The 16,252-nt window shown below is 41.7% G+C and overlaps 1 protein-coding gene across 4 annotated transcripts in view; it reads right to left on the bottom strand.

Annotated features, from left to right (window-relative positions):
- Positions 1-741: 741 nt before the first annotated feature.
- LOC111273345 (uncharacterized) overlaps positions 742-16,252 on the bottom strand; it is a 36,787-nt gene continuing 21,276 nt past the window's right edge. For all 4 annotated transcript variants that reach the window (XM_086973520.1, XM_086973519.1, XM_022855055.2 and 1 more), the window contains 8 exons: positions 12,041-12,124; positions 11,424-11,579; positions 10,890-10,989; positions 10,207-10,469; positions 5,610-5,899; positions 3,610-4,022; positions 3,127-3,351; positions 742-2,843 (listed from right to left, as the gene is read on the bottom strand). In XM_086973520.1, coding sequence (XP_086829646.1) covers positions 2,785-2,843; positions 3,127-3,351; positions 3,610-4,022; positions 5,610-5,899; positions 10,207-10,469; positions 10,890-10,989; positions 11,424-11,579; positions 12,041-12,124 — 1,590 coding nt within the window. In that variant the 3' untranslated portion in view covers positions 742-2,784. The remainder of the gene's footprint in view (positions 2,844-3,126; positions 3,352-3,609; positions 4,023-5,609; positions 5,900-10,206; positions 10,470-10,889; positions 10,990-11,423; positions 11,580-12,040; positions 12,125-16,252) is intronic.

Genomic DNA, 16,252 nt, shown 5'->3' on the forward strand with positions numbered 1-16,252 from the left:
ATACACCCTTTTCGTGGACGCAACAAATAACATGATTTGCATGATTTAGAGGTAATTCTTCCCAGAATGGAAAGGAATGGCCAAAGCCGTGGATGCACTTTTTCGTCATTTATAATTTAACTATTTAGCTACAATAAGAGGATAATTGATGTGTAAATAGGGGTGCGATAATTTTTGCGTGGTCAGCTGTTTCGTTCGATTACGTCGCACCTATATTTCGACAGCGGCAAGTACGCATTAGTCCTTTGTTTTTTGTTTTTTTTCGTTTTTTTTTTTTTGTTATTATAATCATTTTTACCAATGTTCGGATTCGTCCTGCTCGAGTTGCATCATTAAATCGCGACCTCTCAGCATTTCTTGTTTTGGTTAATATCGTTGTGTGTCCTGTCCATTTGGACAAAAGGAAGGACACACAGTATCACTTAGTTCAGAATTCTAATCAAAGCACTATTGTAATAAAAAGGGCGTTTAAAAGATATGCTAATAGCAATAATACTAGTAATAGTTTAGTGTACTCCTTTCTTATCCTACCTATTAGTCAGGACTACGTATCTAGGTGTCAAGCATTTTACCATACGTTAACACATATGCTGTTTTTCGTGTTTTTTTTTTCTCTATCGGCTTCTTCCGACTGATCGTCGTAACTGTTGCTGACGCTACTGCTAGTCGACTCTGGTTTGATGTGCGCCACCGCTCCCACATCTCACGCTCACAGCGTTGATCTAATAATCATTTTATCAATAATTGTGTGAATCACTTTATTCGGCAGGCTTTTTGCTAAGAAGAAAAGATACACCGTAAATTTGACATATTGCACACCCTTGCTCCATTTTAGACTATCTATTATAATATCATATCAAATAATAATTATTATCATCATTATCACTGCCACGATATGTATCATCGTAACATTATTTGCAACTTAACACCCATTCCTCGCCGCCTCCGTGCTACAAACTGTTCGTTACGAACCATTCTTCAACCCTCATCTTCCTTATCCAATTAGGGCTTCTCGCGGATCGTCAGCGGTGTCACCATTGTTAGCATTTCGTTACGTGTTCAAATATGGTCACGTACACACGCCGCTTCCATTACGTACTTAAATGCTTTGTTCTTTTTTTGTTCGTTCAGCCCAGTACCGCCGCCTTCAGCCAGTTTGTAAATACGTAGGCGTCGAAATATGCACATCTGTACATTGTTAACCCCTGACCGTCTTTTAAAAAGTCTTTCAGTTGTCCAAGTAATTAACACAGGGTCAGCTGTACATTTTTGGCAACATGGTTAACCCGTATAGAGTGACGAGCCCCGCCCCCCCCCCCCCCCCCAAACAAACAAACAAAAGCCCAACGCTTCTATCTTCTCCAGTATGATAACTACCTTTCCTTATCATTATTCTTCTCGAACATACTTATATTTCCTTCTCTCTGTATATAAATCTAGTACTGCTGAGACTCAAGAACGACTGTGCGATCTTTGCAGTTAGCATGTTTGGTGTTTATGTAATGTATAGGGCTGAAGAGTGATCTCTGGCTTTCTTCGTTCTCGTCAGTGTTTGTCTCGTAATGTGGCCAGCTGGTATGGACAGTTTGATTTGTGTCGCACTTACAAACAGCTAGGGCAAGAAGACCGGTCCGTAACCAGTTAGTTAACTACGTAGTGGGTCCTCGAAGTCTTCCGCTAGCTCCGCACCCTAAAACAGCCCTTGATCGTGTCAATAATCAGAGTTTGATACGACAGCCTTTTAGGCTTTTGTCATTTCTAGAACGAGCGAAACTGACAGCAATGATTAAATACTAGATGTAGCACTTACATAATTACGCATGTAACAGCGTACTACCCCACGGTATGGAACAGTTTCGTAGGGCCTTGGGTAGATTTATTTTGTATCGAATACCACGCTGGATACTAGCTAGGTGAGAAACCTGGCTAACAAAATGCATATACCGGCAGAGTAATACAAATTTGATCGTACTAATATCTTCAATTGTCTTTCCGCTATTTTCTATCGTTCGATTTATTTGAATTTGTTTGCGGTGCTCTTTTTGTTCTGTTACCAGAAAATTTATTTGTTTCTTGTTGCTCAGAAGCTGCTTATTGTCACACTGCAATACTGGTGCCGTATATCTTATCAGCAAACTCCATCGATTTAATCAACAGGCTAACCAATTGTTGTAAGATCTGGCCAGTAAACAAAGTTCAGCTTTGAACATAGTTAAGTATAACTTATTCCCTATACGATTTCCCATTGTTACGATTGGTGTTTTGGGTAAAGCAGCAGCACCACGATACTGCTATTACGATCACTCTATCTCTTTATGCCGTGTCAGACCAGTATTCAGTTCAAATGGAATTTGAACAAGTCCCAACAAATATCAAGGATGTCAACTCATTTGAAGTTACTTATTGACTATGTGAACGCTATTGGCAGTTCATATTGCCGTTGTTGTTGGTACTTTACTGATGCTGCTGCTGCTGCTGTTTTCTGTTTAATAAAGCTGTAGCTTGAAGATGCGGAGTAGGAGTCGCACCTGAAGGTATAGGGGCGGGTGAGCTGCTGGAGGAACTTCTATATAGGGGAGGCGGACAAGACGTCGATACTGAAACAGAGCTAAGAATTGACCCGCCACTTCGTCGACGTCGGATCGATGGTGGAGTTCCTGCGGGCGTCGGTTGAACCAGCTCAGTTGGCGATGCCACCTGGGTTAGTGCGGCTCCTGAACTCCGAAAGTAACCGCCCGCTAGCCGTACTCCATTAAGCACCGTGACCGTCGGGCCCGGAGTGTACTAGTCGTCCCACTCGTCATCGTCGAGGGCCTCACACGTCGAATCATCGCTATCATCAGCTGTAAGATAATGACCGTACATACAGACACAGACATGATGAGTATAGGAAAACCAGGTCAGTTCATTCAAATTGGCCAGGCTCAAAATTTGACGTTTATGAGAACTTAAAATATGACCTTAGAAACAGCACACAGTGCGTGACATATGCGAGAATCATTCGCATAGTGATGTTAAGCACTTAGAACTGAAATCAAATATTAACATCTTTCGGTCATAAACAGGATAATTATCCACTATTTGTGGTCATGACGGGAACCACTGTGACTCTAAATTGGTACTCACATTGTAAAGCGTCGTTTCGAATTTGGATAGCTTTCTTGAGGGCTTCTGCTAATCCGTCGAGTTCCTTTTCAACTTTTTGATTGTTGCTCGCATTACGAGGGACTTCTGGTCTCTGGGGCCGGTCAGCCACGGGCTTCAAAGTTTTACCCGCGCGAATCTGCTCAAGTAGAGCGTCGCGACCTTCCGAAACTGAGCTTACGGAATTTGCGGCAGGGGTGTCTGAAACTGCTCAGATGTCATGCCACAATAAAAATTGAGTATTAATACTCAACGTTGATGAACTTTAACGCCGCTAACTGCAAACTAATAGTATTACTCTTTCCATAATGCAAAACAATTCTCTATAAGACGATCTAGATGTTAAACGACTGTCCATACGTTTTAAACCCGCAATATATAAATAATCATACTTCTATATTTGCGCAGTCCTCATAAATCAAATACAAACACTTCTCGAATAAATTCTCTCCCTTTACTTCTCACCTTCAACCCTTTTCAGTATTTTTCCCGCTCTGATCTGTTCCAGCAGGGCATCACGGCCTCCAGTCGCGCCGCCGCCTCCATTTCCAGTGCTTGGCGTAGACATGCCATTGGATGACGGAATTGTGGTGCCGTTTAGTTTCGACATTGGCGGAGCCGGGGGACTGGTCATGGGCGGGGGTGGCGGAGGGGGTGGAGGAGGTAAAACCGCCCCTCCTGGCGACGCCCCTCCAGGTGCCGGAGGAGGCGGTGGAGGTGCTGGGGGCGACAGACGAACCGGCTGTACCGGCTGCATAGATGCACCGCGATGCTGCTGCTGCTGCTGCTGTTGGTGCGGCGGGGGTACCGGAGGGGGTGGTTTGTGCGTGTGAGAACCAGTGGTCAACCTGTGTGGCTTTGGCGGAGCTGGAGATCGCCTACAGGAGAGACAAAAAAAGGCGAATAACGACTAACTAAAGCTAATTGCACTTTGGAAATGTAAAATACGTGCCTGCTAGAGCTTTACGTAGAGCGGCGTATTCGATTATTAGATGCACAATAAAGGCACCACTCAAGCTGTTCTATCTTTGGGAGCAATCACTGTCATAGGCTAACGGATATATACAGTCGTCGATATATGGTAGACCTTTATTGTATAGTAGACATGTGTATTGAACCGATGTAAAATGAAGACAAGTGAAGAACAAAAAAAGTGACAAGAAACTTTTCCCACCACATATATGTATATATATACAAATGGGGTAAGTATTACAGACAGCTAATGTATACCCTTACGACTAGACATCCACGTTTAGCATCTCCATTTTGAGTAGAAGAGCTCTGAAGATTTGGTTCGTGAATTCATATTGCATGTAGTCGCGATATTTTTCTAAATTCAATCGACACTGAAGTTCTCGGTATCTTCGATGTGAACACTTGAACAGAATTACCATCAGAAGATTTGACTTGCCATCGTCAAAACATTGTTCTGGGTATGAGCGTGATTTCATTATTGCGGTGTGCGCTATATGGCGGAGGGAGTCTCTCTTCTGTAGCGGACTTACACCCAGCAAATCGTGCTTGCTGCTTATCTAGACGTCTATTTTACTGGACCACTCACTCCTTACGGGTTTGAAACGTTTCTGCTTTACTTTTTTTTTTTTTTTTTTTGTTTCGTTATATGCTTTATAATTATAGACAGATCGACTTAGCGCTTATGTATATCTGATTTGAGTTGTAGATAAACACCTAGATTGCTGTACAAATCATTTGTGACATTTGTGCTCACTACTTAATATAATTAAAGTGAACGTTCTTCGTCTGCCAACTACAGTCTATCCTATAGACCCTAGAGTAGTTAGTAATTATTGAGTTATAATTTGTTTGCATACTAGTGAGTCATTATAAGTATCCGATATTGAAAATATACGAACGGTGTAATACTAAAAGGGGCCCTTTAGGGTGCCCCAATATTGGTACCATTCATTATTTTCCGTTCATTATTATAATAATATTATTATCCTAGTTCAGTGTTAGAAAAATGTTCTTCTTCGGTTTTATATTTAATTGTTTTGTAAAATTTTGAATAATTGCGGCTTTGCATTGTTATAGCGAACGACTTCAAAATTCTGTTCCATTTTTACTTTTTAGCTGCAGTTATAGTTTGTATGATTGCGTGGATCTGTTCATAGTATTTATATAGTTCGTTTCGTGCTGCAAAAAGGCAGCCGTCCCAACGAACGCCAAACGGCTCAAGTGCCAAACGTAAAACTTCAAAAAATTTCTCTTATTTGAGACTATTTGAAAAATGATGTTTACTCTAATTTGTATTACATTTTATCCTCTTGTCATTTTACTAAATGTAAAAAACAATTAGTGGGCAGTGATCATCTTGGCCACAAACTAGCCGAAGCAGGGCTGATGCTCTATTACCACTGTGTGTCCATATCTCGGAGCCACTGTCGTACGTGAAAATTGAATGCTTTTATTAAAAATTCAATAGACCTGTCTCTATAAACACTTACCCGCCATGAGGAGGAACAGGTGGTAATTGCCTTGAGGGCGGTTGGTGATTTGGTGCCGAAGGCGGCAGAGGTGGTACAGGCTTCGGATCCGTCCTGATTGGAGGTACTGGTGGCTGTCTACGATGAATTGCTGAGATTGTGGTTTCGCTGAGCATATTGCTGTCTACCTGCTGGCGCATAACGCGCCTCACTTCTTGTTGGATATAAGGATTATTTTCCACCTGATCTCGAGAGATGCCGGCTTGCTCATAAACGCGATCTAGGTCTAGCAGGTTCAGGTCGCTTAACGTCTGAGAAAAACCAATACATCCACAATATTATACTTGAATTTTTCTATGCATCCTGACTACAAAGCCAATCGGATTAGAGTCTCTACGGATTATGTAATAAAGAGATTTTTTATTAGTGACTCATCTATGGTACCTGCATGGTGTAAGCATGGTGAGGACCCGTATAATGAATAACAGTAAGTCAACGACGTGTGGGCAACGAATGTTGCGTGGGTTCAACAAGCACAATTCAACAACGGCTTTTATATGCTATAACTGTGAAAATAGTGCTCAATTGTAAATTATCAGAACGTTTTACTATAGAGTTTCATTGTTTAAGCGAAACCACAGCATTTGTGTAACTGTGCGACCACCACATAAGAGTGTCCATTGGACTGAAATACACAATTAAAACTAGACAAATTAATTTTCTATTAAATTGCGAGATTCATACTTTATAAAGTAATAATTTCCACTGTAGTTTACTCGAAGGAAAAAGAAAACTTGTACCGCTGTTTCACTTAACCCTGATCCGCAAGGCATCTCTGACTGAAATAGAAGAGAAATTCTGCTTCAACTGCCTCCGCAGCAATGTAAACATCTCATCACAAAATACTTTCGAAATGAATGAGACATATCTTCGTCCCCTTTTTTGCACCAATTCTCAGATCATTTTAATGCCTTTTATTTTTAGCAGTAATAGCCACAAGAGGTGTCGGTTGCTCATCTAACTTCGAAATCGTTAAAAAGTTTCAAGCTAACATGACGTGCAATCAGAAGCGGACCCGGCAATAAACAACGGGTTCGCCAACGAAGCGTATTCGCTCAAAATGATCTAACCAAATCAGGGGATCGCGAGTGACCCGAACGCGGCAAGGACGATGTCCCAGCTCGACCGACCCGCATGCACATCGTTACGCAGAGAAACATCGGGAACATTTTTCCAATCTGCGCGAAAATCGTCTATTCTCTATAGCTGCGTTATGAACCTACTTGTATCAAGAAGCTAACTAGTGTACCGGTGCGGGGGGAATGGCGCTGCACGTGATCAGAAGCTAACTCTCCGTTCCGTTTCACAATACAGTTATCGCTGCTGCCAATGCTACTACTGCTGCAATATCTCGTTCTGTACCCCCTCCCCCAAACTACGTAAAAACACGCACATTTATACACACGTCACACACATATGTAGCAATGTTGCTTGTTCTTGTTGTAGTCCGCTCACCCAACAAACTATATCGAGCGGCGAACCAAAATCGAGATTGGCGGCAAAACGAAATCAGTCCATGTCAACAGGAATGGGAATAAGCTAATAACAGCGTATTATCCGTCGCAGCTTCTACATTAGCTTAGCTTACATGGATAAATCTCCTAGTGAAATTATTACAATAACGAGATGAAAATGAAGAAAAGATCCACCCGTCAGTGGTCAAGTCGACTTCTGATCGTCAGCCGCCAACCACAATCATTATCAGTGAGACATTGCATTGAGAAAAGATAAGAAGACTGCTACCGTTTTCTCGCTTAACCTAGTCCCTACAGAATTGGTCGGATAGCAACAAAAGATCGATAGATTTTTTGTGGCTGGTAATCGAACAAACCGGTCCTGCAACGATAGAAATACGGTCAACAACAGATGCCGCTGAGCTAGGCAGCCGCAACAACACGCTGAGTCTGCATAAAAACATACGTAAAAGACAAAGATAAGAATCAATCATGATCAACACCAGCAGCAGCAGCAGCAGCAGCACACTTATAACTTTAATGACAACTATATGTAATCGCCCTATGGGATAATCGGCATTTTTTTCATTCGGTCGGAGGTTGATTTCTGTCAATATGAATTTAGCCTTTATTTGGCTTGCTCACCATTTTTGGTCGGCCAGTCTTAATTTGGTGGTCGAATAATCAGCACACTGGTGCCTGATTGCAGGCATTGAAAGGATTACTGGACCGTTCACAGGCGGCGAGTTCGAGAAGCACACCCATAAGAGCCATCACGACGATGGCATTGCTCATGATTCGCCAGCCCCCCTCAACGAGTTAAAGCGTACCGCCCATCTTCTCTGCTACACGCACACATGTCGCTCGAGCACGTTCTGGGACAGCGATCCCTGTTGAACGTTATGTTGTAGCTACAGATACTAATTATCATGGCCATGCTGATGGTGTCAACGACATCTATTTGAAACTCGTATTTGTCTTGAGTGAGGCACTCATGGCGGTGGTAACAGCTTTCGTTGCTGCGGGAACAGTCAAAAAGCTCGGAGTCGCTCATTGTCTTCTAGATTATTTCTGTCTGATTTGAACGGAGCGATAGATGATACTGTCCGGGAGAGAAAGGTATATTTGATGAAAGGCTTGCCCAAAAAATGTATATGAGAGGGAGATGACGTGAAATAGAACATATCAAACTTTAACAGTAGCGGAAAACTGATCCTTCTGCAAATACATTTCGAATGTTGAATTCTGTTGCAGTCGTCTCCTACATATGCAAGGGACCATGAATATAAACGGCACGCGTGACCATATAGATGTGCCTTTGCCTTTCTGCCTGCTAGCGCATTAGACTGTATTCGTTGTACTTTTTTTTTTGTTTCTTATACTCATAGAATATAACATATTACCGGTCATGTACAAGTTCATCACAGGGAGCTGTTACCGCTGTGGTTGATCCTGATCTGTTTGTGTTGTGGCTTGCCGCGCTTGTCTAAGCTCAATACATTTTTCTACTGGCTACTATGAAATGCTCTGCGACCGGCAGAATGGTGCTGCTTTTGCTGGGGACCGCATATCCAATGATGCGTGTGTGTTAATGGGCCTGCCGTTGACTGGAATGCAGGACGCATGCACCAAGAATGCTCCATCTTCTAGTGGAATAAGTATATTTTTGGGGGGAAGACTGCGCCTTAACTTCTGAGTTACCGTCTGTTTCAAAGACAAGCCCGCGCGTTCTTGATTTAATCTGGCCTGTTGGTTTTGATAAAACGTATTCCTTCTGTGGACGTCCTGCGACCGCTGTTATTGCCTGCTGCCTCGGGATCGCCAATCGCAATGACGGGCCATTAAGCTAGACCCATTAACACGTATACGGTGTTACCACCAAGTACGTGAAATCTCGGAAAAATGTGTGGGAGCCGACGATAACACAGTTGATAAGAACTGCGAGAAATTTCTGCTTAGTAAACTTTTTTAGAGCATAATTAAAAACAGAAGTGAAAGAGATTTTCGGAAGTACAAGAAAAGATCAAAAACTGATACATCTATGAGCGTGCGGGATCACCTCGACTTAAAGCATTCGTATTTAGTAAGTAGATGGCACGCGTCTTCATAACAACGGTGAAAATTTTTGCTCTGTTGAAATTATACAGAAATCTGTCTCAATGCATCCTTTTATCATTTACCTAGAAACAAAACTGCAGCAAAACCATGCACAGTAACCTGTAGCTTATATAGGATATAATTAAAACGATGATATGAAAATTATGCTAAAAAACATCTGGACTATATGTATTTTACAGTGCTGAAACGATGTATTCGTGCCTATTCTATTAGCGGACATTACTATCGGAATAATTATTTTTGACGGCGACAGCGTCCTAAAAGGTTTGTATAACGGAGAAAAAGAATCAAAATATCTTGATTAAATTAAGTGACTCGATGCTAAATACTATATAGAGATACATTAAGAAGTGCTATGAAAACAAGAAGCCGTTTGATGTGGCATGGTCGATTTCCTGGTGAAGATTGGCGAAATAAATATGCGCAAGTAATATGTCTGCGCTGCATTACTAGCTGCTGTTCGCACGCCCCGATACCGGTGTCCGTCGTTGCCTCTATGGCGGGAAGTTGCTTCTAACAATTATAATTTAGGAAATAAATAAATAAATAATGGTGATTGTATGAGAAATATGCAACGGAGTCATAGAAAATGCGTATGCCAACGATGCGGAATTTTATCGTAAGTAAAGCTCTGTTGCGCGATGGAAACGGCCATATTTGACATATTTATTAAACTTAATCAGATCACAACACTCGTCGTTTCTATAGGCTGATGTGCTTAATCGTTTTCGAGTGACAGAACGTAACGGCAAAAAGAAACGCACACATTGTTCCAAGCAGAATGCATAATTTTATAGTTGAGCAAGGCTCAGCTTTACAATGTTCAGCAGAAGGATCAAGAGGCTTTCTTTTTTAATGACCGATTTTCCCAGCATAAAATACTATAGCAACTTAATTAAGCAATACGGGGCAATGTAAGCTTTAACGGCGATAAGAGACGTGTACTTCATTTTGGAATTGATGGTTTGGTCTGAAATTCCCCTTACCTCATCATTAATAGCGGTATCGAGTCCAACATGTCGAACGTGCACGAAGTCCGTCGGCATTCCAATGTCTTTTTTGGTTATTTTTCTTTTCTTGTCACTGCTCTTGTGCGATTTCGGGCCTTTTACGCCAATTGTTGCAAAATGATTGTTATTATTGTTGATGTGACCTAAATGGTTATTATTGTTATTGCTGTGGTTGTTGTTGAGTACCGATGGATCGCCCCGGCTACCCCGAGCACCCTGGGCCGCTTGCCGTTTGCGTTCTGCAAAGGACGCAGTCGCAAATAAATGAATTAGCCGTACAATTAGTGACGGAGTAGAAGATCATCAACACAATAATGCCCGTCCTCTGAATAGGAAAAATCGACAGGGTGACATGTAACCAGTTTCTGTCGCACGTTCATTATAATAGGAGACGTGATGGTATCCGTATCTTAAACAAGAAGTACATTTTGTTATATAACCAATAAAAAAAACTGAATCGTGATTATTTTAGCAATAATGATAATAGTACTAATCCATGTAGTACATCATAAATTGATGTATAACAGATTCTCTTCTAGTCGACTGTGTTAACAGACTCGAAATAATGCTCACGTACATTCTATTGCACAAGTTTGGAGGGATGTCTATAATTATCGCAGGTGAAAAGAAAAATATCTACGGTGTACACGAACACCTACCCTCCAATTTAACTCGCCGCATCGTAATCTTGTGATCCACGGCCTGTTTGAATAATCGGGCTTCATCTTCGTTTGAGAAATTCAACCCTGCCATGCAAAACTGTAATTGTAACATTAGAAGAATAGTTGTTGATTGGTTATTAGTCGGATCGAAGTAATGCTTATTCCTGCATAAGTGGCGAAAACTAAACGGGACTGTTGCAAAAAAGCAGGATCTAAAGTATGTCTGAGCCATGCTTTTGGCTCAGATCTAGCAATTACTACCGAACAGCATTTACAATTCGCGTTTGCTTCTGCCATTTAGTGCAACTAGTGCAATCTACAACCAGCTGAAACCCAGCTTCAGCAGTGAATTTCTTTAGTGGATCACTCATTTTCAGGGACGAGGGAAAGCACCCTTGTTCTATCCCCCTGACGATGATAACAAGTTAGGCAGTCTACAGGCTCTTCCAACATATTTTCCCCTTTTTTTCGAATGATCGAATATGATGATGATGATGTGTGTGGTTACTCCACATTTGCCCCCGTACTTACATCAGCCTCAAACTCGTGAAAATACGGCATCCGCGCCTCGTACTTGAATTGTGTAAAAAGTTCCTGCTCCCAACAAAATTGGCGCTCTTTGATATCGAAGAGCCGAATAAAAAAACCGCATGCCGAGTTGTCCTTGATGAAGCAAGCAACTCCCACCTGTAGACGGAGAAGAACCGAACGAATAGCGGTTAGATACCAGTGTAAACACAGGATACTTAAACTCACGTTATCGCAAGCATCTTAAGGTGAGCCAGCTAACTGACGGAATTCGGAGCAGTTGAAGAGCAAACGTTTACCAATGATCGATTATAGCATACTAACATTTTGTTATTTTTAACAATGTATTATGGCATATTTGAAACATTTTTTTGCGAAATCCATCTTCCAAAACGGGAACTACGTTCAGCAAACTCTTTCAGGAGTGAGTCAGCAGGCCCGTATGAGGCGCGTAGGAGAATTGCAGGATTTCTAACCAGTTCAGGCAAATACGTACGGAAGAAACCTTTGAACTCGTTCATAGGGTTAAATTTAATTGATAGAACAATTTTAGCAGATAGTATAAATACACAGCAAAAATTGTGTTGTGTTTGAAATTCAGCTGGACGAGTACAACGAACCTTTAATAGTCTCCAATGATCGTGGCGGCCACCTTGTACAGATGGTGAGCTGCAGTACAGTTGAACAACGCCTGCAGCTTTGATCTGAAAGATGGAAAATGAGCAATTTCACATATATTCCTCATTCATTTGTATATATAGTTTATCATAGCACAACAGATGATCAAAATTGTAATATACAAGCACTTCGAAGACCAAACACGCGTCGTGCCCTAAGGGCAGAAACGGTCTAATTACGCATAACTACTCGTTTTGTGTGTCGTCTTGCTGAAGGCATACTCGTGCAAAGTATGCGCTTGTTTTTTTTTTGAATTTTGATGTTTTTACCTCATATAAAAACATGAGCAAACATAATTTACATTTCATACGTGTTGCGCTGGTAGGCACATACTATCCTATTGCTTTTTATAACTTTTTATTACTTGTAGATTAGGAACAACCGAGGGACACGTATCGAAAGTTCCCTATTGAATTATATCTGTTGAATGCATGCCGAACAAAATCGAACAGGAATCGCAAAGATGATTGCTTGTTGGCCACAGATACGTGAGCATTGATACCTATATAGGTATTAATTGTTCTATTCTGCAATATAATATCCATAAATGTTCCGGCGTGTCACGAAGAGTATTTTTCAACGCAACTCAAAGCAAAGTATAAACATCACTTAGAACGTGTAACGAATGCCAAGATGTTGAAAGTGATATCAATTGTGTCTCCTTCTACCACCGGGCCGGCTGATTAGTTAGGCTTGTAGGGATAGTGTTGGCTTGATCTTAGACAGCCAATCCTACCGTCTAGATATCGTTCAGATATCAAGCCAACACATTGCAGTTTCAACAGTCTTGATCAGATCAGAATAAAATCTAATAATTTAAATAAACTCTTCTACTATATGCTGATCAGGGGGAACAAACAAAAAAAAAATTGGACACATCAGTACTCTGAAACAATTTCATCAGCTCTATGTATATATGTAAGTAAAATCAAGCTGCCCGATATGTCAGAACGATTCCGTCAACGGCTGTATGACGGCGCGTAACAGTAAGTTAAGTTATCGCACGTTTGAACCAATTGTGGGACGTGTTTCGAACAAGCGAAATTCTAAGCACAAGTGCTAGTAATGAAAGCAGCAAGGCTCACCCTCATCCTAGACCGCCGCTGTAACAGAGTGTATGAAAAAACACACGAATACTAGTTATGTGGCAAGCAGATTGGCAGCACCAGGAGTTGCCGGTTGTATTTCTTTCGTTCCGAAAAAGGTGCGAAAACGAAATTGCTACCTACTAATTATAGGCCTATTTTGAAAGAACACGTTCGACAAATCTTTGGTTCAATGTCTCCATTTTGAGACCCCGGGAGCGTTGATGCAAGCTAGCAGCGTTCGGTGCGTGCAAAAACGGATGCACTGCAAAGGGGTGGTGTACGAATTCCGAAAGTATTGCATTTTCTCTATGTACCGTCATGGCGAAGCTAGCTCAGAAATGCTTGCTATTATATTCCTTATACCAGCAACGATTATAGCATACCCTCAATAATAATAATAATAATAATGTATTTTAATATCCAATTATCATCGTCTGTCATCGAGATCGCTGCTCAAAGGTAACAACATCACCTCATAAAAGCCGAACCCATAACTTCCTTAAGATTTTACCTTAAACTGATTATGCTCTATTGCATTCTCCTTAATGACAGTTGTACAACAGTGCTCCAAATAAATGAGCCTTTGCCGAACGCCTACCAAAAGCATCTACCCTTTAAATATCTCTACTATATACGTGAATAATTAAATATATTCGGTCTTTCCAAAATGTTCTTCTCGCAAATCATAACTCATCGTTACTGAAATGGTGACTATTGAAAGCCGCCGCCGCCGCCGCCGCCGACGACGACGACGAACCAACTTACGATAATGTATGTCCAAACCGAGCTGAATAACAAAAGTAAACAGCGTAAGTTTTACGGCGCGACTCTCTGACGCATCAAGTAATTAGTCGTTATTGGTACCTCAATGGCCATTTGCTCGTTAAACTCGCCAACGGTGTCGTACACGCCTGACAACATATTGAGGTCCTTCTAAACGGCGCATTGATGTCTACCGTCATTATCGGAGGGAAAAGCGCCTCCATGGAAAGTTCGATGAAAAAACCGGCAGTAGTAGTAGTAGTAGTAGTAGTTATCTAACATAAGTATCAATGCTGCGCTGACAATAACTTCTCACTCCCATGTTGCCATTCGTTACACTGACGTCGGCCGTTTCTTTGTAGAGGCTAGGCAAAACAAGCGAACAGTAGAGCAGTGTAATGAAATAGATTTTACAATGGCAACAATAACTACAGCCTTACGCATTTACTTTTATTCAGAACTAACAACAGCCCCTCGAACAGCAATCGTGAAATCGCTATGATCGTTGTATCAACGACTTCTCCTTATGTTATAGTCTCTCTACTGTCATTTTCCCTAATTCTGTTTCCGGTATGCATGTATATGTATGTTAAAACCACAAACTGCTATTATCGTAGAGTAGTTGTGTGGTCACCCAGCGATGTGGCCTCGTTTTTGGCAACGGTAATAACACAAACAATGAAAACTGAGGTGGAACACGCCCGTAGGGCGCCCCATTTCATCACCAAAAACGATGACAGCAGCGGCAGCAGATCCATCTATGACAACTCGGAAGCGGAGCCAGTACCTGGTGCTTGAATTGGGCTTAAACTGCACCCATAGCACGGTCAACAACTTGAGCTGCCGCTGTTGCTGTCAGATTTGCCGTAGTCCGACTCCCCTCGCTACGGTAACTTATGGTTTGCTCCTAAGTATGAGGTGCGAGGTCTTTCCGTGCGGTCCTGTCACCGCCACCAACAACGATAGCTAAGCAGCAAAGGAGTACTACACTTAGTGTTCTTGATCTTGTCTGTCTGTCTGATGACTTCACTTTTTCGGCAGCATTTTTTTCTCGATAATTTTTTCCGCTTTTACCTCTTTCCCCCCATCCCTCATTCGGCTGCTCATCTACTCGCGCATCGGATGCCTACTCAACAAAACGGTGTTGGCTCGTCTGCTCCTTCGACGTCAACTTCAAGTAATAACGCCACCTGGCGTAAGCGTTGCTACAAGCATCACCATAAGCACCGCTCCTAGAACCAACCGTTCTGCTAACACTAAGACGCAGCTCTCCCAGCAGCCTCATTCAGTTCATTGCCTTTTTTCGTCTGCTGATCTTATCTTCCACTAGTTTCCTCTGTAGCAGAGCTCTGTTGATCCACTGAACAGCGTGGCGAATGCCGTGTACCGTGAGGTGAATGGGTTCGCTACTTCACAGGGAAACAAGTTACTTGGTAGAAGCTGCTATTAGCATTTGCAATGGGGGAAGAAACGCAATAATGAATGCAGCATAGTTGCAGCCACTGAAGTGGCATAAGTCATGTAGAGCTGCGATGGTGGACCCTTGTCTATGGGGGAACTGCTGAGGATGAGCTGGATTTATCTACGCTTACCTTCACTTTCCGTCTCTCCTGCTTTCGCTGCTGTTGCGGCAACTGCTTATTTCCTGGCAGATATGAGCTTCGCTCAAGCAGATCGGGATAGATTACTTATATTCAGCTAAAACACTAATATATGGTAGTAATACTATCAACATTAATGGCGACAACAACGGTGTTTTATCTCTAGTGTCAACGGAGCGCACAAAAAGTAGCGATGGAAACACGAGTTCTAAGAACCTTAAACAGGTAGCAAATGATGGAAAAGAAACAACTTCCTGAGCATCAAAGTACGACGCTGATCTTGATGAAGGGAGTATTGATGATGAAAACAATAATAATTACATTCGTAATAATTACCACTATTATCGTAAGGGTGACTGACGATTACGCACCGTCGAAGAACCGGTGGAACTAACAAAAACTATGAAAGGGAACAAGAAGAGGAAAATGGGTGAAAGCAACTGCAGCAAAAAGCTCAAGTTGACTCAATGCTACGACAGTTATATCTATTCTCATCTCAACTATCGATATTCATTTGCTATTACTATATTTACAGTATTACTATATTTTTCCGACGAGTAAGTGGACTAATGGAAAACGTTCTTCAGCAATTCTAGTTGTTAATTTTTCGTAAACAAGTTTTAGGAATCAACTATTTTTAGGTATAGCATCGTGGACCTGTTAGGACATTAGGAATCTTAGCAAAGTGGGTTATCTGGATTTC

The sequence above is a fragment of the Varroa jacobsoni genome, unplaced genomic scaffold (assembly GCF_002532875.2).
Source record: "Varroa jacobsoni isolate VJ856 unplaced genomic scaffold, vjacob_1.0 scaffold_197, whole genome shotgun sequence".
NCBI lineage: Eukaryota > Metazoa > Arthropoda > Arachnida > Mesostigmata > Varroidae > Varroa > Varroa jacobsoni.